Raw genomic sequence first — 25,737 nt, forward strand, 5'->3', positions numbered from 1 at the left:
GTGCCCCCCACATTCAGGTGCTGAAGCTCCAACCCCAATGTCACTGTATCTGGAGACAGGACTTTTAGGAGGTAATTATGGTTAAACGAGGCTATGTGAGTGGGTCCGAACCCACTGAGAAGAGGAGGAAGAGGGAGACCTGAGTTCTCTCTCCCTGCCACGTGAGGACATGGGGAGAAGGCGGCACCCGTACACCGGGAAGAGAGTGCTCGCCACACACTGATCCCGCTGGAGCCCTGATCTTGGACTTCAAGCCTACACAACTCTGAGAACATAAAAAGCATCGTTTTGCCACCCAGTGGGTGACACTGTGTTACAGCAGCCTGAGCTCAGATGCCAGGCGAGACGACCCTCCCCTCGGCTTCCACACCGCTCAGCGCGTAACTCGGCCACTGTGTTGTCGCTCGTCTGTCCCACATCAAGCTGTCTCCCTTGCAGGAAGGGAGACCCCCTTGCTGCATGTGACTGTCCCAGTGCTTCGCAAAGGGCCTGGCACAGAGCAAGCGATACACGTGTGTAGAAGGGAGAACTGTTGCTTGTTGTTCAGTCGCTTAGTCCAACTCTTTGCAACCCCACGAAATGGGGCACATCAGACTCCCCTGTCGTTCATTATCTGCCAGAGGCGGCTCAAACTCATGTCCATTGAGTCGATGTTGCCATCGTCATCTGGAGAACTGTTAGATCAACTTAAATGCAAAGCCCTCAGAAGGATGGCTGGCATCTTAAAAATGATTAATCAACACGAGTGACTGCCAGTGATCTTGATCGCTTCAGCCCTGCTGGGTCGAGAGGTCCTGGAGGCAGTGTCTGATTCACCTCGGCATTCCCTCAACCCCAGACACATCTGGAATACATTTGTTTTTCATAATACATGTGAGAAGTGAACACCTCAACGAGGAATGAAGGATAGATAAGGAGAATCTGTGGCTGAAGCAACTGGATGCACGAGAACTGGCCGACCTTCTATAGAACAGAACTGGCCGGAAACTGGACTGTAATATGCAATCAGGAGACATATGTGTATGGCAACTTCCTTGCAAAGAATTATTTAATAAGGGAGGCAGGGAAGAGAGTGATCGATGGTTTAACTTTTAATCCTACTAAAGAAGTCAGGGGAGAATTTTACGGAAGAGACTAGGGTGACCAGTCTAGACTAGGGTAACTGACCCTAGAGGTAACTCTGGCAGTGGCAGAGAGAGTGGGCTGAAGCTGGGGTGACAGTTAAGAGGCGTCTGCCGCGATGGTGGGAAGGACACTGTGCCAAGAGACGTGTGGGGCTGGGGGATCTGAGCACCTGAAGGTCTGGGTTACAGACCACCGTGGAGAGAAGAGTCCAGCTCCCCTCCCGCGCTGCTTGAGTCAAGGCCTTTCTCCTCCTCCTCTGCACTCCTTCCCCCACAGTAACACACACACACGCATGGGCAAGCGCACACTCACTGTCCCCCATACGCCAGCATCTACGTCTACACAACAGCCCCTGTTCACATGGCAGCCACCATGGCCATTTAAATTCACATTCTAACTCAAGTTAAATAAAACTGGTCTCCAGATCCACACTTTGAGTACTCAAGACAGGTAGGCAACCAGAGGGCCGTGCACACGGCACACGGGGAAGGCTGGACAAAGCCGTCGGCCTCCACTGCTTATGCAACGGCGCCAGCCAGACAGGAGAGGCTAGGAGAAGAGACACGACTTGCAAAAGCAATGAAAAATATAAAACACTGCACAAACAGTGGCGAGCCGTGCGCTTTTCAACAGTATTTATGTCACTGTCACCGAAGCCAAGTCAGGGGCGACCCTTGCGGGGAGGAGGCTGTCGAGAGGGAGGAGGGAGCTTCCGGGGCTGACAGCGCTCTCCTCTTGACCCGGTGGTGACATTTCGGTGCTCCATTTCATGGAAAGTCATTAAGCATAAATTCATATTTTATGCACTGTTTGACAAATGTATTTTATAATAAAAGCTTTTTTTTTTTTTTTAATTTTAGTGTGGCTGGAACATAGGGCCCAGGGAAGAAAGCATGAGCCTGTGAAAGACCACGAGCTACTCCGCGGCCCCAGGTTTGCTGACAGATTTCAGTCAGGCAGCGGATCAAGTCCTATTTTATCCTAAAAAGACCATGCTCATAGCCGCTTGGGGGACCATGAACCCCTCAGTGCTTAACTCACTTTCTAGAATATCAAATTCACTAAACACTGAGTGAACAAATGAACAACAGAATGAATGACCAAATCAGCCAGCGATGGGAAAATCTCATTTCATTCATGCAAGAAATACTCAATGAGCACTTCCTATGTGTCAGGCAGTGCTTCTTTCTAAATAGTTTTATTGACTTATTTTAGGCCATGTTGGGTCTTCGATGCTGTGCGCGCTTTTCTCTAGGTGTGGTGAGCAGGCTTCTCGCTGCGGCGGCTTCTCCTGTTGGGGAGCATGGGCGCTGGATGCGTGGGCTTCAGGAGCTGTGGTTCCCAGGCTCAGCAGCTGTGGAGCACTGGCTTCGATGCTCCGCGGGATGTGGGATCTTCCTGGATCAGAGATTAAAGCCGCGTCTCCTGCACTGGCAGGCGGACTCTTTGTCACTGCGCCACCAGGGAAGCCCCCAGGCAGCACTTTTTATATTTATATTTGCACGCTGTGGGATAAAGCTGTGAGAAGAGGTGGCTGGCTCCGCAGTCACATGCCCTGTCTCGCTGGTCCTCTCAGTCACCCGGAGGTGGGTGCACAGCTGTGTCCTTATGTCAGAGGGAAGGAAGGATGATGTCGGGAGAGCAGGTGACTCATCCAAGACCACATCCTGACGAAGGAAGATGGTTTGGGCTGATTCTGATTCTAAACTCAAAGAGCAGACCATGCCCTGGCCGCCCTTCGCATCAAGGGGAGGATGGGGTGAAGTCCACGGGTTGAGGTCCACTCACTGAAAAGACAGTGAGCCCATGCCCCGCCTTCTGCTGAGAGAGCAGGACCGACAGAGTCATGCTAGAAGAATGTCAGCAACTTCGCAAACCAAGCGGCTGGGAGGACGAGTCTGAGCACGCAGGACAGCACGCCAGTCTCTCGGGCGGCCTCCCAGCAGAGCCGGGCCACCTCCTGGAGGCTGAAACGGGACATCCAGAAGTCCACTGCTGGCGCTGGGACTGATGGCCTGGTGAGGAGGTAATGAGGACCCTGTGCAAAGTGAAGAAAGACATCGAGTTGGGCAGGAGGGCAGAGAGTCACCAATGGTGCATCCACACCTCTGCCACGGAGTCCAGCTCTCCTTCCACACGCGGGGGGACAGCCTCCCACTGACTCCTTCAGCAGCTCCACATCATGTGAGGTCCAGGCCCTGGAGTAAATCTCCTGCGCCACCTTGAGGTGCTTCTGCTTCACAGCTCAACCATTTCAGACACTGACACAGAAGCCTTTGGCACGCTCTCCCAGGGGTGATTTTGAAGCACAGCTTCAACAATCTTCGATGAGAACTAGGTCATTTTCAGGAAATGGCTTTGTCTCTCCAATACCCCCAAGAGAGTCTAAAAGTTTGATCACGTTCCCACTAACCCAAGTTGCCCCACTTGGGCTCTGGGCCATCCCACCCACCAAGGAGCACGCAGCATCACACCAGAGCGGGCGCCTCTCTATTGGGCTCCATCATCCCTATCCGGCTCCATCATCCCCATCATCCCCATCGGGCCCCATCATCCCCATCAGGCTCCATCATCTCCATCAGGTGCCATCATCTCCATCGGGCTCCATCACCTCCATCCAGCTCCATCAGGTGCCATCATCCCCATCGGGCCCCATCATCCCCATCAGGCTCCATCATCCCCGTCATCTCCATCAGGTGCCATCATCTCCATTGGGCTCCATCATCTTCATCAGGTGCCATCATCTCTATCAGGCCCTGTCATCTCTGGTCCATCACCTCCACCAGGTTCCATCACCTCCACCCATCATCCCCATTCAGCTCCATCATCCCCATCAGGCTCCATCATCTCCATCACCTCCATCAGGTGCCATCATCCCCATCGGGCTCCATCATCTCCATCAGGTGCCATCATCCCCATCTGGCTCCATCATCTCTATCAGGCCCCATCATCTCTGGTCCATCACCTCCATCAGTTTCCATCACCTCCACCCATTATCCCCATCAGGCTCCATCATCTCTATCACCTCCATCAGGTGCCATCATCCCCATCGGGCTCCATCACCTCCATCCAGCTCCATCATTCCCATCGGGCTCCATCATCTCCATCACCTCCATCAGGTGCCATCATCCCCATCGGGCTCCATCACCTCCATCCAGCTCCATCATTCCCATCGGGCTCCATCATCTCCATCACCTCCATCAGGTGCCATCATCCCCATCGGGCTCCATCACCTCCATCGGGCTCCATCATCCCCATCAGGCTCCATCAGGCCTAACAGTTACAGTCACTCAAGGGGGAGAGTGTAACTTGGCTATGAGAGAACAGTGTCACCCAAAGTGGACAGAGGACACTGTATCCTCTGGGGGAGCTGGGGAGTTTCTGGCTACAGTTGAATGGTGTTAGACTGAACCGTGACTCGGCTCCTGTCTTTACTTGGAAATTCACCGTGGTAAAGAGGGGTGCATGGATACCAAACCAAGCCAAGACCAACACTGGTGCTTTTCACACTGTATCAACTCAGCATTCCCCTAAATTCCCTTCCCTGGATGCCTCTAGGTTAGGACTGGCCACACAGGAAGTTTGCGGGTGACCTGGAAGGCAAACAGGAAGCAGCTGCCAGTACACGGGCAGGTCAAGAGACTGCTAGGCATGCAGCTCTGCGGAGCTGTGGTCCAGCCTCTCATGCAGGGCTCCCGTGTGGGGAGGTGAGAGGCAGAGGAGCTGCCCAGCAAGCTTCTTGCCCCCAGGCTTCGCCCAGCTCTCCTTGATGACAGCTGGCCCTATGACACTCGTCTTCCCAGGTTCCCACAACTGCACAGGGTCTCGTGCCTACCACACACCCCTCACTCTACAACACTTATATGGTCCTGCTTCTCTGACAAACAGACATGACACAGAGCTCAACAAAGTTGCCCGAAGTCCACAATAAGTGAGGGGTGTGTGACTCTGGCCAGACCTGGACTCAGCCCCCTGCCAGGGGTCCACTGGGAGGGGTCCTCGCCTGCAGCCAAGGTTCAGCCACAGACGCTTGGGTTAAGAAGCCCAGCGTGTGAGCTCTCCTGACCTGCTGCCTCCCCAAGCAGCAGTCCTTCCATGACTGTTTCCTTGGAATTAGCTCAACCCAAGGGGCCTGCCCATCAGCAACTCAGGACAGGACACACCAGTCAGGTGGGGCTTCTTGGACCCAAAATAACCACAGGCTCCCACAGGTAAAACAAAAAGGCTATCAATTCCTAGTCTTGAAAGCATGTTGGAGGAGGAGTGGAGGCAGGAGACAGCTGGGACCAAGTGTCCCCAGAGCTGGGACACGCCCTCATCGAGATGTTCCTGTTCTATATTCTCGGCTCTCAGAAAGAAAGGGACCCAATGAGCAAGCTGTTCAACTTCTGCGTGTTTTCTGCTTAATTTACTATCTCCTGGCCCGAGATTTCACAGCCTTCTCATGAGAACAATCCCTTCTCTCACTCAGACCTCATTCAGAACAATGAGGGCCTACTGATGCTGGGCTGAGCCTTTGTAGGAAGTTTCCAGAGAGAGCAGGCGTGAGTGAGCGGGAAAGGCCCTGGGCCCTGGAGTCCAGCCCGCTTGGCTTCTGCGTGTCTCTGTTCGTGTTCACAAAACATCCCAAGGGGATCTCCTGCTAACGAGCAAGTCAGATTCCGCTTTGCTCTAATAGCTCCGCTTGCATGCTGCCAGGGGAGAGAAAGATGGCAAGCCCCCAGTCTGCGTGAAGCAGAGACTTCCGGTGACGGGCGGATGGCGAGGGTGAAGGAGAACGTGTCTGAAGACAGAGCAAGTGGCATGGCAGGCACGGGGAGTCTCTCTATGGCGCAAGCTAATGCTCTTTCACCCCCATTTTATCCATGTTGCATGGGAAAGGCAAGTTGGGATCCCTAAGTCAGTACACTGGGAGAGGCCATGTCTGCCTCATTACGAGACAGAGCATTCTGCCCACCAGAGTACTTTCTGCTGTTGTGCAGTTGCTCGGTTGTGTCTGACTCTTTGCACCCCATGGACTGTAGCATACCAGGCTTCCCTGTCCTTCACCAACTCCCAGAGCTTACTCAAACTCATGTCCATCAAGTTGATGATGCCATCCAACCATCTCATCCTCTGTTGTCCCCTTCTCCTGCGTTCAATCTTTCCCAACATCAGGGTCTCTTCCAATGAGTCACTTCTTCACATCAGGTGGCCAAAGTATTGGAACTTCAGCATCAGTTTTTCTGATGAATATCCAGGACTGATTTCCTTTAGGATGGACTGGTCGGGTCTCCTTGCTGTCCAAGGGACTCTCAAAAGTCTTCTCCAACCACAGTTCAAAAGCATCAGTTCTTCGGCACTCAGTCTCCTTTATGGTTTGACTCTCACATCCATACATGACCACTAGAAAAACCATAGCTTTGACTATACGGACTCCAGAGTATAAGGGGGAGAAATAAAGCCAAAGCTCTAGAAACAAATTTTAGACATCACTACAAAAAGGTGTTCAATGCCAGCACGTCATCCTTTCTGTGAATGTGAAAGTTGGCTGCCAATAACGGGGCATTTCTGAGTCCCCAACAGGAAGACAACAGCCCTGTCATGATATTCCTAACTTAGGCAAAAACATTCTGGTAAAACCTATATCAGTTCAGTTGAGTTCAGTTCAGTCTCTCAGTCGCATCCAACTCTTTGCGACCCCATGAATCACAGCACACCAGGCCTCCCTGTCCATCACCAACTCCCAGAGTTCACTCAGACTCACATCCATCGAGTCGGTGATGCCATCCAGCCATCTCATCCTCGGTTGTCCCCTTCTCCTCCTGCCCCCAATCCCTCCCCAGCATCAGAGTCTTTTCCAATGAGTCAATTCTTCGCATGAGGTGGCCAAAGTACTGGAGCTTCAGCTTTAGCATCATTCCTTCCAAAGAAATCCCAGGGTTGATCTCCTTCAGAATGGACTGGTTGGATCTCCTTGCAGTCTAAGGGACTCTCAAGAGTCTTCTCCAACACCACAGCTCAAAAGCATCAATTCTTCGGTGCTCGGCCTTCTTCACAGTCCAACTCTCACATCCATACATGACCACCGGAAAAACCATAGCCTTGACTAGACGGACCTTAGTCGGCAAAGTAATGTCTCTGCTTTTGAATATACTATCTAGGTTGGTCATAACTTTCCTTCCAAGGAGTAAGCATCTTTTAATTTCATGGCTGCAGTCACCATCTGCAGTGATTTTAGAGCCCCAAAAAATAAAGTCTGACACTGTTTCCACTGTTTCCCCATCTATTTCCCATGAAGTGATGGGACTGGATGCCATGATCTTCGTTTTTTGAATGTTGAGCTTAGGCCAACTTTTTCACTCTCCACTTACTGAAGGAAAAGAAAAGACACAGGAAACAACCTGAATGTCGGTCAACAGGTGAGTGGACAAGAAGCTGCGGCACATACATTCACTGGAACACTGCTCAGCCATAAAAAAGAACAAAACAGCACTGTCTGCAGCAACATGGGTGGACACAGAGATTATCCTACTAAGTGAACTAAGTCAGACAGAGAAAGACGGAGACCATACAATATCACTTACGTGTGGAATGTAGAATATGGCACAAATGAACATCTCGATGAAACAGCAACAGAAGCAGGGACTCAGAGAACAGGCTGGTAGTTGCCAAGGGGATGGGGGTGGTAGAGGGTTGGATTGGGGGTTTGGGGTTAGCAGATGCAAACTGGTTATATACAGAAAAGATAAACAGCAACGTCCTACTGCACAGTGCAGGGAACTCTATTCAATATCCTGTGATAAACCATAATGGGAAAGAATATGAAAAAGGATATAGCGGAGTCACTTTGCTGTATAGCAGTAGTTAACACAACATTGTAATTTGATCATACTTGAATAAGAAATAAATTTAAAAACAAAACAAATAGCTATGATATGTCTGCTTGTTTTGCATGTATCTTGTAGACACGCCCTCCTGGCGGCACCATGAATGCAGCCTCCAAGGGATGTGCTCTGGTCAAGCTGGCGGGGACCCCATGGGCACATGCCTCAAAAGGTCATCCCCTTCTGACCAAAAGGAACACATTTCACTAGCTGAGACATGTTCCCATGGCAACGGGATTTCACTCATTTTGAGCCACAAAAAAGGACAACCATCTGAAATTACCCAAGGTATGTGGAGGACACCTTAGACTTCTCAAAGCCCTTCCTATATTCCCTCCCTTGGGTTCAGGATCTCCTGATTCTAAACTTCCATGCTGTTGAGTATGCTTCAACTCCCCTTTACCCCAGGAAAGGGGGGCTCCCTAACAGCCCGGCTGGACAGGAGGCCACTCACTTGAGGTGATGTACTCTGGAGCTTTCCCGGGACTCAGGGGCACGGCCTCCTCGTAGTAGCCTTCCGGGAGAGAGGACGTTGGGAGCGGTGGCGGCCCGTTGTCGGGTGGCTGAGTGAAGGGAAGAAAAAGAGCAGAGCACCAGCGTTAGCAGAGAATTCTGGAGTGTCACCTGACAGTGTCCACGGGCACAGTCCTCTCTCCTTTGTGATGTCTCCACCGAAAAATAACGCCAGCCTACAAAGAGCTTCTCCACCGAAAAATAATGCCAGCCTACAAAGAGCTTCTCCACCGAAAAATAACGCCAGCCTACAAAGAACTTCTGAACTTCGGCTCCTGGCGGGGTCTCCACTGCTTGCCTGCCCACGACCACCTTCTGCCTGGCCCTGCCACTCACCAGCTATCACCAGACACAAACTCACGCAGAGGCTGCAGTCACTGGCCCTCACAGACCCTGCCCCAGAGCAGAGACGGGTGTCTCTCCTCCCCTCCACCCAACGGCTCACCCTCCACCACCGACCCTCCCAGGTCCCCAGGCTGACTTCCCCCTCCTAGGACCACACCCCACACCGGAGACCCCTGAGGGGCACAGAGACGGTTCAGATCGCCTGAGCACACCTTAGAGCAGTGCTCGTTACGTGGCAACTGAAGAGATGAGCGTGTGTGCCCTCTGTCTCACCAAACTCCTCCTGTGTTGTGTCAGGGTAACTTACAAAGAAAGAGAAGAGGAAATCACCCACGAGCCAGCTCTAAAAAACCTGCACGTTATTCTCTGGACCAGGTCTCTGCTCACCACTCAACCCAGTCCCATCGCAGATCCTTGACAGACTCTGAGACAAGCCGGCTGGTTTCGAAGCCGTAACTTCACAACGTGGAAAGCTGGAAGGCTCAGGTCCATCCAAATTCTAGCAAGACCAGCTGAAGCACCGGTCTCTCAAACGTCCCCGGCGACACTAAAGTAGACCCAGGTCTTCCTCCCATGAACACGTGTAGGATCTGCTGGCTCCATCCCTCCCTCCTGAAACTCAGGAAAACAGAGACAGAAGGGCTGGAAAGCCAACACGCAGCAACGCCTGCTGCCTGCTGGCACCACCCTGAGCAGCCGCCGCCCTGGTTATAAGCTGCATCAGCCATCCATGCAGGGACCCCGCAAAGTCCACACTACTTCATCTCACATTTCACAGACACCGAGAGGGAGGCTCAGCGTCTAAAACCGCCTGCTCAAAATCAGACGCTGCTTCGTGACAAGCTGGGGTCTTCAAGCCCAGGTCTGCCCAGCAGTGGCCTTTTTCCGATTCATAGTCTCTCATATTCACTCTCTTCCCCTTTCCTAACTAGTCCACACCACCCATCTCCTATAAACAAACAGGAAAGATGTCGCTGGGAATGGAAGAGAACAGAGGCCCCCAAATGAAGAGCAACCAAGTTCAGTTTCCAAGGAGAACAATGACCTATAGAACATGAAACTCTACCTTTTTTTTTTTTTTCCTGTAACTCAAGCCTGAAGCCAAGAAGTCCTTTGCAATGACGAATCGCCACTGCGGGCTCAACCCACTCCTTCCTCTCGGAGATGAAGAAAGATAATTCACCCCAAGTCAACCGCGCAGCACCCCGCCCCGTCCTCGAAGGCAGCGTCCCGGCCCTGGTTCCCCTGCACTTCCCTCCCCAGGCTGCTGCCCACCGGCTGTCACCCTGGGCTCTCATGCTGGACCACATCTAGGTCCCCCTGAGGGGCAGTGCTGACAGCAGAACCTGATACCCGATCCTCCCTGGGCGAAGGAGAACAGAAGTCCACATCGGGGTTAAAAATCTCCATTCGGTGCTTTTGGTAGATGGCTCTTTGAGTCCCTGAGTGTTTTTATTAATGAAATGAGAATGCTTCAGCTTCCTCTTGGTGTATTGAAACAGTGGAATTATTCACGTTCTGGGAAAGCATTACCAATGGCTGAATCAAACAAACACTCGCCAATTAGCACAGCACACTCCTTTCCAGGGCTGCTAAGGTGCGTCAGGCAGGAGCCGGCGCTCAGCTAACGAGACTTCTCAGCGGACTCTCAGACCCTGCTGCTGTGCACTCCACACAAGCTCTCCGCACGTATGCCCCTAAATCCACAATTCTAGTTCTAGAAACACATGCTAAGAAGGTCAACTGGTCTCATGAGCAAAAACATATAAGGATGTTCAATAAAAGTTTTTCCCTCCAAATTTAAAAGCAATCAAAATATTCCCTGAGATGAGACTGTTTAGGTGTTCCAACACATCCACGCGCAGCCATTTAAAAGGAAGACGGTGCACGCCTGCAGTCATTTACTTGAAAAGTCTCTACTAGACGCTGTTACATGAAAGAAAACAGGTGCCTATTAGCCTATTGGAGCTATGTTTATGCGGACCTCTACACAAAGACGGGTCACTCCCCAAAATGCTAACACGAGGTTACGGCTGTTTCATGCACATCTGTAGAGCTTGAATTCTCTTCTTGGGTATTTTTGTTTGCTTGCTTGCTTGCCTTTGTTTTTTAAGCAGTACCTGCGGCATGTGGCATCGTGGTTCTCTGACCGGGAACTGAACCCCTGACCCCTGCATTGGAAGTGCACAGTCTTATAACCACTGGCTGGCCAGGGAAGTCCATTGAATTTTCTATATAATATAGTTTAAAAAAAAAAAAAAAAAAACACACAAACTTTCGTCTTGAAATCATACGCCTCAAAAAATAATATTTCTAGAGAAGCACCCTGCCTCTCCAAAGAGGATCTCTCACTCCACCCCCAAATGCCACTCGTTCTTGAACTTCTGCCTCAGGGGTTACAGACATGGGCAGAGGTGACGGTTTGTTAAAGCACAGATGCAGGGAGAGACAGAAAAGAATACGAGGACCACGGTTTAGCGCCACTGCCTTCAAAGGGAAAGCTTCCTTCAGATCCTTCCAGTAGGTCAGAAGTCACTGGACTTGCTGGAGGAGACTCCTGAGAGGCCCTTGGACAGCAAGGACATGAAGCCAGTCCATCCTAAAGGAAATCGACCTTGAATATGCACTGGAAGGACTGAGCTGAAGCTGAAGCTACAATACTTTGGCCACCTGGTGTGAAGAGCCAACTCACTGGAAAAAGTCCTGATGCTGGAAAAGATTGAGAGCAGGAGGAGGGGGTGACAGAGGATGAGATAACTGGGTGGCATCATCAACTCGAGGGAGACGAGTTTGAGCAAGCTCCAGGAGATAGTGGAGGACAGGGAAGACTGGTGTGCTGCACGCAGTCCATGGGGTCGCAAAGAGTTCGACACGACTGAGCGACTAAACAACAACAAGACGGCACAAATACAATGATTATTTTGCTATTATTTCAGCAGAATAACAATATTAACTGCTATTCACAGACTGCCTTCCGTGTGTCACACACTGTTCTGGAAGACTTTCTGTATCTTTTTTCTTGTTCAGACGACAACTCTGAGAGGTTAGTGTTCTGAATATAATTTTGCAAATGAGGAAACTGAGGCTCGGGGGATGATAGACGGCACCCAGCGCCCCTGGTGTGGCCGAGCTGCTTCGTGGAGGAGGAGGAGCCAGCTGGGTGGGCACTGCAGCAGTGAGAATGCATCCCTGTGCCAGGACCGAGGCCTGGGCACCTGCCGCTGTGGCGGCCGAGCCATGTGAGATTCAGGGAAAGCACCTTCCCGGCCTTCAAGGCTGCGGGGCGCAACCCGAGGCTCCCGGCCCCTGCAGCTCCGTGGGATCTGCCCTCCCTTTGGGAGGAAGGCATGTCTGCACTGGCTCTGTCTCCACTCCCGCTCCTCCACTCTCCTCTCTCCCCTACTGCACTTTCCTGCCCCACCACCTTCCCCTCCGCCAGCCCCAATTTATCACTCCAGCCCTTGCACCAGATATGCCAGTGAACCAGAAGACCTGACTTTAGCAGAGAAAAACCCCAGCCGAGAAAGTGGACTCTCTTTCCAACTTTAATTCTACATACACAGGGGTACATCCAGATTCTGCCTTTCTGGTTACGGTGATTAAAATCTTCAGTGAAGTTGTGTGATGGGCCGAGCACACATGCGTTAGGAAGAACCAAGCGTGCGAGTTCATGTGGGCGCAGTGTGTCCGGCTCTTTGTGACCCCCGCATGGGCTGTAGCCCCCCAGGCTCCTCTGTCTGTGGGCTTTCCCAGGCAAGAATGCTGGAGGAGGTTGCCACTTCCTTCTCCAGGGGGGCTTCCCAACCCAGGAACTGAACGCGAGTCTCCCGCATCTCTTGTACTGGCAGGTGGAATCTAGCAGCAGCTGGAGCATAGGATCTGACGGAAGAGAAGAGGGCCCGGCTCTAGCTCTGCCGTGCATTGGCAAACCCTCTTCCACACGAGGACAGCACCCCACAGCATCAGCTAAGCTTCCTGACTGTCAATAGGGGACAAAAGCTTAAGGTCTAAACTGCAAAACGTGGTTTCAACCCCTACGTCAAGAATTCCGAGTCTGGGGCTTCCCTGGCTGTCCAGCGGTTACACTCCATGCTGCCGCTGCAGGAGGCACGGGTTCAACCCCTGCTCAGGGAACCACGGTCCTGTGTGCAGCAGCAGGGCCAAAACAATTTTAAATTAAAAAAAAAAAAAAAAGAATTTTGAGCAGGTACTCTTCTTGGTAAAGTAAAAGTTTTTTTTTTTTTTTTTAATCAAAATGACAACCCTTCTGATCACTATTTCATTTGCATTCCAACAGCACTTGAGAAAACACTGGGAAATCATTCACGCATATTTTCTCAAGTTTTATTTATACACAACTCAGAATGAGAGGCCATGAAGCCACTTTCTCATCCATTCCTCCTCCGCCAGGAGGGAGGGAAGGGGAAGAGTCCTACGGCCACGGCAACAGGACACAGGATAGATCCATGATGAAGATGCCACAGGGAGGAGCCGCAACGCCAGACTCCGAGGTTTCCAAGAGACAAGAAGAGGAGAAATGGGATGGGTCACATCCACAAGAAGGATCACATCTGACTTCCCTAGGAATTCTATAACTTTGTTTTAAATCTCAGGCTCAAGTCTCCACTCGGCACCTGGTAAAATAACTAATTTTGTCATATAATCTCAAAGAATCTCATGATCCCATCTGTCAAACACAGAAAACGAAGCTGCTGTGAAAGTACTTCAGGAAGGACGAAATGCCATCCAGGCAGGTGCTAGAGGCTGGTACCAAAACCTCAGTTTCCGAGAGACAGGAAGTAGAATGCTGGCTCCAAGGGCTGGCGGAGGGGAGCCCTGTTCACTGGGGACAAGGTTTCAGTCTGGAAAGATGAAAGTTCTGGAGATAGATCGTGTTAAGGGCTGCACAACAATATGTATGTACTTTATGCAACTAAACTCAGCTTAGTTCAGTCACTCAGCTGTGTTCAACTCTTTGTGACCCCACGGACTGCAGCACGCCAGGCCTCCCTGTCCATCACCAGCTCCCGGAGCTTGCTCAAACTCATGTCCATCAAGTCAGTGATGCCATTCAACCATCTCATCCTCTTTCACCCCCTTCTCCTCCTGCCTTCAATCTTTCCCAGTATCAGGGTCTTTTTCAATGAGTCAGTTCTTCACATCAGGTGGCCAAAGTATTGGAGTTTCAGCTTCAGTATCAGTCCTTCCAATGAATATTCAGGACTGATTTCCTTTAGGATGGACTAGTTGGCTCTCCTTGCAGTCCAAGGGACTCTCAAGAGTCTTCTCCAACACCACAGTTCAAAAGCATCAATTCTTTGGCACTTAGCTTTCTTTAGAGCCCAACTCTCACATCCATACATCAGTTCAGTCTCTCAGTCGTGTCCAACTCTTTGCGACCCCATGAATCGCAGCACACCAGGCCTCCCTGTCCATCACCAACTCTTGGAGTTCACTCAGACTCACGTCCATCGAGTCCATGATGGCCATCCAGCCATCTCATCCTCAGTTGTCCCCTTCTCCTCCTGCCCTCAATCCCTCCCAGCATCAGAGTCTTCTCCAATGAGTCAACTCTTCTCATGAGGTGGCCAAAGTACTAGAGTTTCAGCTTTAGCATCATTCCTTCCAAAGAAATCCCAGGGCTGATCTCCTTCAGAATGGACTGGTTGGATCTCCTTGCAGTCCAAGGGACTCTCAAGAGTCTTCTCCAACACCACACTTCTAAAGCATCAATTCCTTGGCACTCAGCCTTCTTCACAGTCCATCTCTCACATCCATACATGACCACAGGAAAAACCATAGCCTTGACTAGGCGGACCTTAGTCGGCAAAGTAATGTCTCTGCTTTTGAATATGCTATCTAGATTGCTCATAACTTTTCTTCCAAGGAGTAAGCGTCTTTTAATTTCATGGCTGCAGTCACCATCTGCAGTGATTCTGGAGCCCAAAAATATAAAGTCTGACACTGTTTCCACTGTTTCCCCATCTATTTCCCAGGAAGTGATGGGACTGGACATCCATACATGACTACTGGAAAAACCATAGCTTTGACTAGATGGACCTTTGTCAACAGAGTAATGTCTCTGAATATGCTGTCTAGGTTGGTCATAGCTTTTCTTCCTAGGAGGAACTATCTTTTAATTTCATGGCTGCAGTCACCATCTGCAGTGATTTTGGAGCCCAAGAAAATAAAGTCTCACACCACTAAATGGGACACTGACCAGTGATTGAAATGATAAAGTCTGTGTTACATATGCTTTACAATAATAAAAAAACAAATGACCTGTTGCGTGTTGGCATAATAAGTCATCATATTTACACAGGGTCTGGCCTAAAAACATCAAAACAGTAAATTATTATCTTCTACCCAATCTAAATGGGGCTTTCCCAGTGGCTCAGTGGTAAAGAATCCATCTGTCAATGCAGGTTCAATCCCTGGGTCAAGAAGATCCCCTGGAGGAGGAAATGGCAACTCACTCCAATAGTCTTTTTTTTTTTAATGGACTCTACTTTACAATATTGTGGGTTTTGCCATACATTGACATGAATCAGCCACGAGTGCACGTGTCCCCCCATCCCGATACCCCTTCCCACCTCCCTCTCCACCCCATCCCTCTGGGTTGTCTGAGAGCACCAGCCTTGGGTGCCCTGTGTCATGCATCGTCACGCACCTATTTTACGTATGGTAATATACATGTTTCAATGATATTCCCCTACACTGTCCCACCCTCGCCTTCTCCCAGAGTCCAAAAGTCTGTTCTTTACATATGTGTCTCTTTTGCTGTCTTGCAGATAGGGGTGTTATCACCGTATTTCTAAATTCCATATATATGCATTAATATATTGTATTGGGGAGAAGGCATTGGCACCCCACTCCAGTACTCTTGCCTGGAAAACCCCATGGATGGAGGAGCCTGGTAGGCTGCAGTCCATGGGGTCGCAAAGAGTTGGATACGACTGAGCGACTTCACTTTCACTTTTCACTTTCATGCATTGGAGAAGGCAATGGCAACCCACTCCAGTGTTCTTGCCTGGAGAATTGCAGGGAAGGGGGAGCCTGATGGGCTGCCGTCTATGGGGTCGCGCAGAGTTGGACATGACTGAAGCGACTTAGCAGCAGCAGCAGCAGCAGCAGCATACTATATTTGTGTTTCTCTTTCTGGCTTACTGCACTCTCTATAATAGGCTCCAGTTTCATCCACCTCACTAGAACTGACTCAAATGCATTCTTTTTTTTTTTTATAGCTGAGTAATGAGAGTCCCTTGGACTGCAAGGAGATCCAACCAGTCCATTCTGAAGGAGATCAACCCTGGGATTTCTTCGGAGGGAATGATGCTGAAGCTGAAACTCCAGTACTTAGGCCACCTCATGCGAAGAGTTGACTCATTGGAAAAGACTGTGATGCTGGGAGGGATTGCGGGCAGGAGGAGAAGGGGACGACCGAGGATGAGATGGCTGGATGGCATCACGGACTCGATGGACGTGAGTCTGAGTGAACTCCGGGAGCTGGTGATGGACAGGGATGCCTGGCGTGCTGCAATTCATGGGGCCGCAAAGAGTCGGACAGGACTGAGCGACTGAACTGAACTGAACTGAACTGAATATTCCATTGTGTATATGTACCACAGCTTTCTCATCCATTCATCTGCCGCTGCACATCTAGGTAGCTTCCATGTCCTAGCTATTGTAAACAGCGCTGCAGTGGACACTGGGGCACATGTCTCTTTCAATTCACTCCAGTATTCTTGGTTGGGAAATCCCATGGACAGAGGAGTCTGGTGGGCTACAGTCCACGGGGTCACAACAAGTCAGACACAACGGAGCACACACACACACACTCCCATCTAAGCGCCATGTAGTCACTCAGTTGCGTCCGACTCTTTGCGACCCATGGGCTGTAGTCCAGCAGGCTCTCCTGTCCGTGGACTTCTCCAGGCAGGAACACTGGGGTGACCACTCAAGTGAGCAAATAAAAACATTTCTGGAAAATGCCTTGATGAGGTATCATCCGAATCGTCTGCAGCCCCCAGAGGAACGTCCCTGCTCTCCTCGCTCACCTCGCTCACCTCGCTCAGCAGGGAGGTGTGAGGTCTCCCTGTCCGAGGACCCCCTGCTACTCTGGAGCAGAGGAGGGGAGGGCAGGAAGCACACTCCCCAGTGGTCTGTATCAGCCCCGGCTGGCGGGCTGGGCAGCAGGGCCAGGCGGCCAATGTCAACACAGATGGGACCCATTTCCGGATGAACCAGCCGCCTTCACAAATGCTCCCTCTGCACCAGCTGCGTGCTAACTAAGGACCAGGCCTTTGATAGCTGCACAGTTCTCAGTGTGAAACAAAACCAAGAATCTGTTGAAAAGCGTGGCCCTTCCCAGAAATGTTTTCACGATGCATATGCATGCTTTGGCTTGCTCCAGTCGTCCCCCCGGAGAGCAAGGGAGCTGGAGGGGCTCTAAAGCACTGCACCCCGCCCTGTGACCTCAAGGGTTGAGAGCAGTTCTGAATTCGAAGAGCACACGCCCACACTCCCACCGCATGACCTACAGGCCACACTGAAGGGGTCGCCGGCTCATCCAGGGACCCTGGGCTGTAGCCGCATTGACTCTAAGGGCAAAACAGAAATGTCCACTGTTCCCTTCCTCTACAGAAGGATCATTAGCGTGACAAGGCAGGCTTTTCGATGCGGCCCTGACCTTGAGCGGTTGTCCAGGCGTTTTCTGCTTTGCAACGTGAGGAACACAAAGGAGAGGAACACATGCCATCTTCAGAAGGTTAAAATCTAGTGCGATGAGGAGAATGCCAAAAGGAGGTGCTGCTGACCAATGGGCATAAAGCTGCAATTACCCCAAATGGATAAACTTTAGAGGCCCACTGGATCCCGCCCTCCCCTCCTTTTCACTTCTGTCACCTGAGCGTCATTCACCAGCTGCGGGGCATAGAGGCCCATCTGGTCTCTGCCACATCCTGTTGGGGAGGGTGGTGGCACTTAGGTGTCAGCCAACCAAAGAGGAGCACTGATGGCCCAAGAGGGCCTCACAGAGCCCGGTGAGGGCCTCAGTGAGGGGCCCGTCAGGCCTGAAATGGGAGGGTGACGGGATGCTGAGTGTACTCGGAAAAGTGGCCAATGTGACCCCGCCTGCCTGCCCAGCCTCTCGAGTGTCCAGGAGAAAAGGACGTCAAGAGACACTCAGTAACAATTGCAAAAAGCGAGGTTCAACACTAAAAGGGCTAAAAAGAGAAAAGGACTCATTTCTCAGAGATCGGAACATACAGAGCTGTGATAAAAGGCAGTATTCCTTTGATACCTGCCATTTCTAAAAGAGCTGAAAATGCAACTGTGGCTCAAATGAATGAAACACCAGGTTGGAGCATCCTAAGTCTTACATTAGAAACAACCCCCCCGCGGTCACTTAGAGTTGCTCTAAGGATGGTCTGATCTGCTCTGCAGGCAGGCCCACGGCCCCTTGAGGTTTAACCCCCACTGTGGTGTGTTCCAGCCTCACCCGCGGACAAGCCACCCAAACCCCATCACTCAGCCACACAGAGGGGCCTGCAGGCTTCAGTCCTTCGGGGTCTTTCTCGGGCTTGTGCTTTAATTTATGATACGCTCTCTGCCAGGCATAGACTCCTACCCACCACATCTCTACTCTGCTGCTGCTGCTGCTGCTGCCAAGTTGCTCCAGTCGTGTCCGACTCTGTGTGACCCCATGGACGGCAGCCCACCAGGCTCCCCCGTCCCTGGGATTCTCCAGGCAAGAACACTGGAGTGGGTTGCCGTTTCCTTCTCCAATGCATGAAAGTGAAAAGTGAAAGTGAAGTCGCTCAGTCGTGTCTGACTCTTAGCGACCCCATGGACTGCAGCCCACCAGGCTCCTCCGTCCATGGGATTTTCCAGGCAAGAGTCCTGGAGTGGATTGCCATTGCCTTCTCCGATCTACCACCAGCCAAATCTCCTGGAAGTCAACGTGCCAACAGCACATGACCAACTGAACAGAAGCCAACTCCCCAAAGGCAGTTTACAGAATGACGGGCTTACTTGCTGAGTAACAAATGCCCTGAAGAAGCGCCAGGAAAATACTTGTGCTGTGGAGCACGAGTTCTAGGGCGCACGGGCTCAGCAGCCGCGGCTCCCGGGCTCCGGAGTCTCCCGGGCCCCGGAGCATGGGCTCAGCAGTCATGTCTCCCGGGCCCCGGAGCACGGGCTCAGCAGCCGCGGCTCCCGGGCCCCGGAGCACGGGCTCAGCAGTCATGTCTCCCGGGCCCCGGAGCACGGGCTCAGCAGCCGCGGCTCCCGGGCCCCGGAGCAGGGGCTCAGCAGCCGCGGCTCCCGGGCCCCGGAGCAGGGGCTCAGCAGCCGCGGCTCCCGGGCCCCGGAGCAGGGGCTCAGCAGCCGCGGCTCCCGGGCCCCGGAGCAGGGGCTCAGCAGCCGCGGCTCCCGGGCCCCGGAGCAGGGGCTCAGCAGTCATGTCTCCCGGGCCCCGGAGCAGGGGCTCAGCAGCCGCGGCTCCCGGGCCCCGGAGCAGGGGCTCAGCAGCCGCGGCTCCCGGGCCCCGGAGCACGGGCTCAGCAGCCGCGGCTCCCGGGCCCCGGAGCAGGGGCTCAGCAGCCGCGGCTCCCGGGCCCCGGAGCACGGGCTCAGCAGCCGCGGCTCCCGGGCCCCGGAGCACGGGCTCAGCAGCCGCGGCTCCCGGGCCCCGGAGCACGGGCTCAGCAGCCGCGGCTCCCGGGTCCCGGAGCACAAGCTTAGTCGTCTTGGCTCCCGGGCTTAGTTGCTCTGCAGCAAGTGGGATCTTCCCAGACCAGGGACTGAACCCACGTCTCCTGCACTGGGCAGGTGGATTCTTCACCATTGAGCCACCAAGGAAGCCCAGAATGCTCACGTTAACAAGTTCCCTGGAATTTTAGGCAGCACTGCCCTACATAGTAACTGCCGACTCTCGCGCAGGACTTAATAGATGCAAGGCAGATATTCCAAGCACTTGAGGCACACCAGCTCTTTTCAGTTTCACAACAATCTCACTAAGTACTCTTCAGTTCAGTTCAGTTCAGTCGCTCAGTCGTGTCTGACTCTTTGCAACCCCATGGACTGCAACGCAGCAGCCTTCCCTGTCCAACACCAACTCCCGGAGCTTGCTCAAACTCATGTGCATCGAGTTGGTGATGCCATTAGCACACTTGTTTTAGAACGAGGCCTCTCAGACACAGAGACGTGAAAGCTACAGTCTGAACCCACACAGCGAGTGTCAGAGCTGATGCCTGGAAGCAGGCAGCCACGCTCCCGTCTACACCCTAGACCCTGCTGCCTCCTCAGCACCCAGTGCAGAAACAGGCTCGTGGTTCCTGACAAAACCTTCTCCTGTCTGTGAATGCTTGTGAGTGCTCACGTTGGTTTTGCTGCCTCACTTCCACAGATACTGACAGTACTGTTGAGAAAAGGCTGGATTTAAAATCAAAAGAATGGGTTATAAAAATTTGCTTTTGCCTTTCCTCCTAACCTTGGGTTCTCCCTTTGGCAGTGGAGCCACAGTTCCTCTTCTGTAAAGTAGGTATCACACTGTTCACGTGTTCAGAGGGGTTGCAGGCTTCTCTGAGGTCAGGTTGTGAGGATTCAATGAAATTATAAGTGGAAAAGGAGCCAGCGTGCCCTGTGACATGTGGTGGGGACCCAGCTAGTGCTGAGCTCCTTCCGTCCCCTCTCCAGGGATCGTCACGGAGCACCCACAGGACACCAGCCCTGTGCTGGGACCCAGGCAGGGACAAAGCAAACAAGCTGTGGCCCTGTCTCCCTGCAGCTCTTCCCCGGCTGGACAGATGATACGATGATCATACAGAAAGCAAACATTAGCAAAAGAGTTGCTAAGTAACTGATACTGCTCTAATTTTGAATGAGAGCCTAATTTTCCTGAGTAAGCAAATTAGAAAATAGCAAAAGGCAGAAAAAGCTGAGTGGGCCATGAAAAATGGCAAACATGAATATCCCCAGATCACAAAAATAGCCAGAGAATTCCAAAACAAATTTTGAATGCAGAAAACCAAATAAAATACACATTCCTGAACTATGTACATATTTTTCTTCTGGTGGAAAAAAAAAGGATATGTAATCCCAGAAAGAAGCATAACAATGAATATTGAAGTTTCAGACTACAGGTATTCAAACTCAGAGCTAACGCAGACGGACGGGCATGTCACTAGGCTCTACTGCCATTATTTTGCTGATAAATCATCCGATTTTTTTTTTTTTAATCTGACTTAAGAACAGATTTCCATGGACCTGTAGCTCCAGCAATTTTCAGAGGCCCAGCAGCCTCCTATGGAAAGGCCACACCTACAGCCTCCCACTTAATCATTACTAGCTCCCCAAAACATACTCATAGGCACGCCCTGGGCAAACCAAGGCCTCTTTTCTTGCAGAATCAGAACCAAAAATAACCCAGGTGTCTGGTGATTCTTCAGTCCCACTGACTGGGACTTTTTTTTTTTTTTTTCATTTTTACTGAAGTACACTTGCTTTATAATGCTGTTAGTTTCCACTGTACAGCAAAGTTAACCAGCTATATGTGTGCACATATCTGCTCTTTTTCTGGATTTCTTTCCCACTTTAGGTCACCAGAGAGCACTGGGTGGAGTTCCCCGTGCTGTGCAGCAGCTTCTCATCAGTTACCTACTTCTAAAGTAGGACGTAGCAGTGTGCACATGTCAATTCCAGCCTCCCAGTTCACCCACCCCTCTTCCCCCTTGCTGTCCATACGCCTGTTCTCCAAGACTGCATCTCTCTGCTTCATGTATCACACCATCTATACCAATGTGGTACGTAGATACCACGGCATAATACTCAGCCATAAAAACAAATGAAATTGGGTCATTTGCAGAGACATGGATGAACTCAGAGTCTGTGACTAAGTCGGAAAGAGGAAAACAGATACGATATATTAACACATACATGTGGACTCTGACAAAGTTAATGGTGGGTCTTGCACTCACCAGCCACGGCTGTGGGATCTCGGGCAAAGGCATCTGGGGAGGGGCTGGCAGGCTGCTGGGGGTCTCCGGCTTTGTGGCATGATCCTTCACTTCAAAACCTGCACCAAAAGCACAAATGAGGATGAAGAAGGCTTGCTCCTTGGAAGACAACCTATGACCAATCCAGAAAGCATATTAAAAAGCACAGACGCTACTTTGCCAACAAAAGTCCGTTTAGTCAAAGCTGTGGTATTTCCAGTAGTCATGTATGGATGTGAAAGAAAGTGAAAGTCGCTCAGTCGTGTCCAACTCTTTGTGACCCCATGGACTATACAGTCCATGGAATTCTCCAGCCCAGGATACTGGAGTGGGTAGGCATTCCCTTCTCCAGGGAATCTTCCCAACCCAGGTCTCCCACGTTGCAGGCAGATTCTTTACCAGCTGAGTCACAAACGAAGCCCTTATGGATGTGAGAGTTGGACCATAAAGAAGGCTGAGCGCCAAAGAATTGATGCCTGTGAGCTGTGGCGTTGGAGAAGACTCTTGAGAGTCACTTGGACTGCTAGAGATCCAACCAGTCAATATAAAGGACATCAGTCCTGAATATTCATTGGAAGGACTAATGCTGACGCTGAAACTCCAGCACTTTGGTCACTGATTCTAAGAACTGACTCATTGGAAAAGACCCTGATGCTGGGAAAGATTGAGGGCAGGGGCAGAAGGGGACAACAGAGGATGAGATGGTTGGATGACATCAGTTACTCAATGGACATGAGTTTAAGCGAGCTCTGGGAGTTGGTGATGGACAGGGAAGCCTGGCATGCTGCAGTCCATGGGGTCATAAAGAGTTGGACACGACTGAGCAACTGAACTGAACTGAACTGGATGAGGAAGAGGAGCAGGCTGTGAACAGCTGCCACCTCCTTGACCCCACACTGAACACATCACAAATATTTACTTTCTCTAATCCTTTACAACAGTCCTGCAAGGTAAGTATTCTTCTGCCTCGTTCTACAGGTGAAAGGTCTACAGCTGGACCAAAAAAAAAAGGTTACAGCCCTTAAATAAGAGCACGGACAGGATGAATGATGGAGCTGGCACCAGCGCGGACATCCTTCCCTAGGCCGGAGTCTCTCAAGGAGGGCAGCCTCTCCTGAACTTCTGCCCGGGTTAGTGCTTACCCGCGTACCGAGGGGGCAGACGCTTCCCTGGGAATCAGTGAGACTGCACTGAGCACCCTCCTGGGGTTGCATGCTGTTAACAGACTTGCTCGCTGCTGACAAGACTGATAGACTCAAATACCTTCAGGCCAGCATAGTCAAGTTGGGAAGACAAACATATGTATACTCGACTCTCAGGAGATGTGGGGAGCAGGGAACAGGAAGGCACTAATTTGGGCCCAGTGTACTTTACATGCAAGGGCTCAACTTCCTAGACTTAGAAAAATAACTGCTCAATGATCACCTATAAGGGGTTGAGCACGATGTCACAGGCTGGGAAAAGACAAAGTCCCTGACCTGGGGAAGCTACAACAAAGACCAGAATCTTGGCAGAGGACTGGAAACAGTAAAAAAAAGAAAAGAAAAGAAAGAAAGAAAGATAAAAGATGAGTGGAAATTCTACTGCCAAAACAATCAGTGGATGAGTTTTAAGCAGAATAAAGAGCTGAAGAGAAAATCAGTGAATTCAAAGTATGAGGAAGGCATTCTACACCAGAATAAAGCATGGAGGGAAAGGGTGTTGGAACCCTCTGGGCAGAGGAAGAGAGGAAGGGAAACCAGGGAGAGCAGACAGCAACTCCAGAGGCAGGAGGCCCAAACTGCGGCCGGTTCAGACCAGTGGTCCCAGGTGACCGACCCAGGTGTACACAGAAGAGATGAGACTGCGAGAAATGTTGCCTCTGCTAGCAAAAGCAAGAGCAGGAGATAACAGTCAACAGTTACTCATACCTGCCACGTGTCAGGCTCTCTTTGGAAATGTTTTATATCATCTTGTCAAGCCGCACAACATCCTTCTGAGGTAGAGGCTACTACCCCTTTCTTCCACAGGGGTGGAGACTGGTCATTGACAGATTAAGTAACTTGCTCAAGGCCACAGACTGGTGATGGGCAGAGACAGAAAGCCAAGCCCACATGAACGCACAGGAGGCTCTCCCAGCTCAATCCCACCGATTCTGTGTCTCTGAGGACCTCTGATTAACTAACCTGCTTTCCTGCCAGTCTGGGATTTTGGTAAGTGTGAAAGTGAGTGGAAGTCACTCAGTCGTGTCTGACTCTTTGTGACCCCATGGACTATATAGTCCATGGAATTATCCAGGCCAGAATACTAGAGCGGGTAGCCTTTCCCTTCTCCAGGGGATCTTCCCAACCCAGGGACCGAACCCAGGTCTCTCGAGTTGCAGGCGGATTCTTTAGCAGCTGAGCCACCAGGGAAGCCCAAGAAGACTGGAGTGGGTAGCCCATCCCTTCTCCAGTGGACCTTCCCGACCCAGGAATACCACGTCATAACGGGCCTTGTAGGCAGCCTGAAGCGCCTGGGGTTCATCCACGGGCCATCACAGGTAGTGAAAGGGCCCAGGCAGGGAAGCAGCAGAATCGCTTAAAAGCGAGCTTTCATCCCTATTTTTGTCTCTGTCTCAGAGACAGTGGCTTAGTGGCAAAGAATCCACCTGCAAATGCAGGGTCCCTGCGTCAGGAGGATCCCCCGCAGGAGGGAGTGGCAATCCACTCCAGTGTTCTTGCCTGGACAAACCCATGGACAGAGGAGCCTGGCGGGTTATATAGTCCATGGGGTCACAAAGAGTCGGGCACAACTGAGCGCATAGAGCTCTCTCTCCATCCTACTGGTTCTTTCAGTCTGACTGACCCCAAAACACCGTCCTCATCCTGCACTTCTATCTCAGGGACTCAGGCAGCTCTCATTCCATCTGCTACCAGATCCTTGAACCCACCGCCCAGACTGACCAGCAGAACCTTCTGGAATGCTGATCTAACTTTGTCAAACCATGGCTTTGCACACTAAAGAGCAAAGAACTGCACATTTAGATGGCTGAAGTGCATGGCATGGGAATTATATCTCAGTGAAGCTGTTTACAGTAAGCCTCTACATCTCATCCAGGTGTCTCCTGCCTTCAAGACTCTAACCCCGCATCCCCCCTAACTGCCCCCTCTCTCACTAAGTGGGTCTGGGGGCATCCGCCTCTTGGGTGCTCTCCTAACACTGACGCTCTCTCCCCACTACTCTGTCTTACCCACCACGCACCAAAGCGGGCGACACAGCAGGCCTGAGTCTGCTGCCTTTACCAGGGCCTGCGGCCAAGGCTGTGCCCTTGGCTGGCACTGGGGAACGTGAATTTCAGAAGCGTTTCCAACACTGCTTAACTGATAAGGTTGGTCTAACGTTGGTGCCTAGACTGTCTGAGCAAACAACACGATCGACGCCAATCACCAGCTGCGACGGCTAATTTTGTGTGCCAACCTAACTGGGCTCAGGGATGCTCAGAGAGCTGGCAGAACGTTATCTCTGGATGCTTCTGTGAGAATGTTTCTGGGAGAGATGAGCATTTGAGTTGGAGAACTGAGCAAAGAGGATGGTCCTCCCCACATGAGTGGACATCCTCCAGTGTGCTGAGAATCTGAACACAACAGAAAGGCCAAGGAAGGGTGGACACATCCTCTGGGCTGGAGCCAAGTCGTCCGTCTTCTCCTGCCTTCAGACACTGGTGCTCCTGATTCTCGGATCAGGACGCAGACCAACAGCAACCCTCCCCGACCCCACCGCCCCTTCTTGGACCTTCGGACTCAGACTGAATTACAGTCTGGTAATTACACCACCGGCTTTCCTGGGCCTCAAGCCTGCAGAGGGCAGGTCGTGTCACTGCTCAGCCTCTGAGGCCACACGAGCCAATCCCTATCACAGATCTCCTTTCCGTC

At 51.5% G+C, this 25,737-nt stretch overlaps 1 protein-coding gene across 2 annotated transcripts in view; it reads right to left on the reverse strand.

Annotated features, from left to right (window-relative positions):
- The window catches only part of AFAP1 (actin filament associated protein 1), a 90,481-nt gene that overhangs the window by 63,774 nt on the left and 970 nt on the right, over nucleotides 1–25,737 (reverse strand). For both annotated transcript variants that reach the window (XM_068975458.1, XM_068975457.1), the window contains exons 2-3: nucleotides 21,827–21,924; nucleotides 8,446–8,554 (exon numbers count right to left, since the gene is read on the reverse strand). In XM_068975458.1, the coding sequence (XP_068831559.1) occupies nucleotides 8,446–8,554; nucleotides 21,827–21,924 (207 nt within the window). The remainder of the gene's footprint in view (nucleotides 1–8,445; nucleotides 8,555–21,826; nucleotides 21,925–25,737) is intronic.

Source organism: Capricornis sumatraensis, chromosome 7, assembly GCF_032405125.1.
Source record: "Capricornis sumatraensis isolate serow.1 chromosome 7, serow.2, whole genome shotgun sequence".
NCBI classification, from domain to species: domain Eukaryota; kingdom Metazoa; phylum Chordata; class Mammalia; order Artiodactyla; family Bovidae; genus Capricornis; species Capricornis sumatraensis.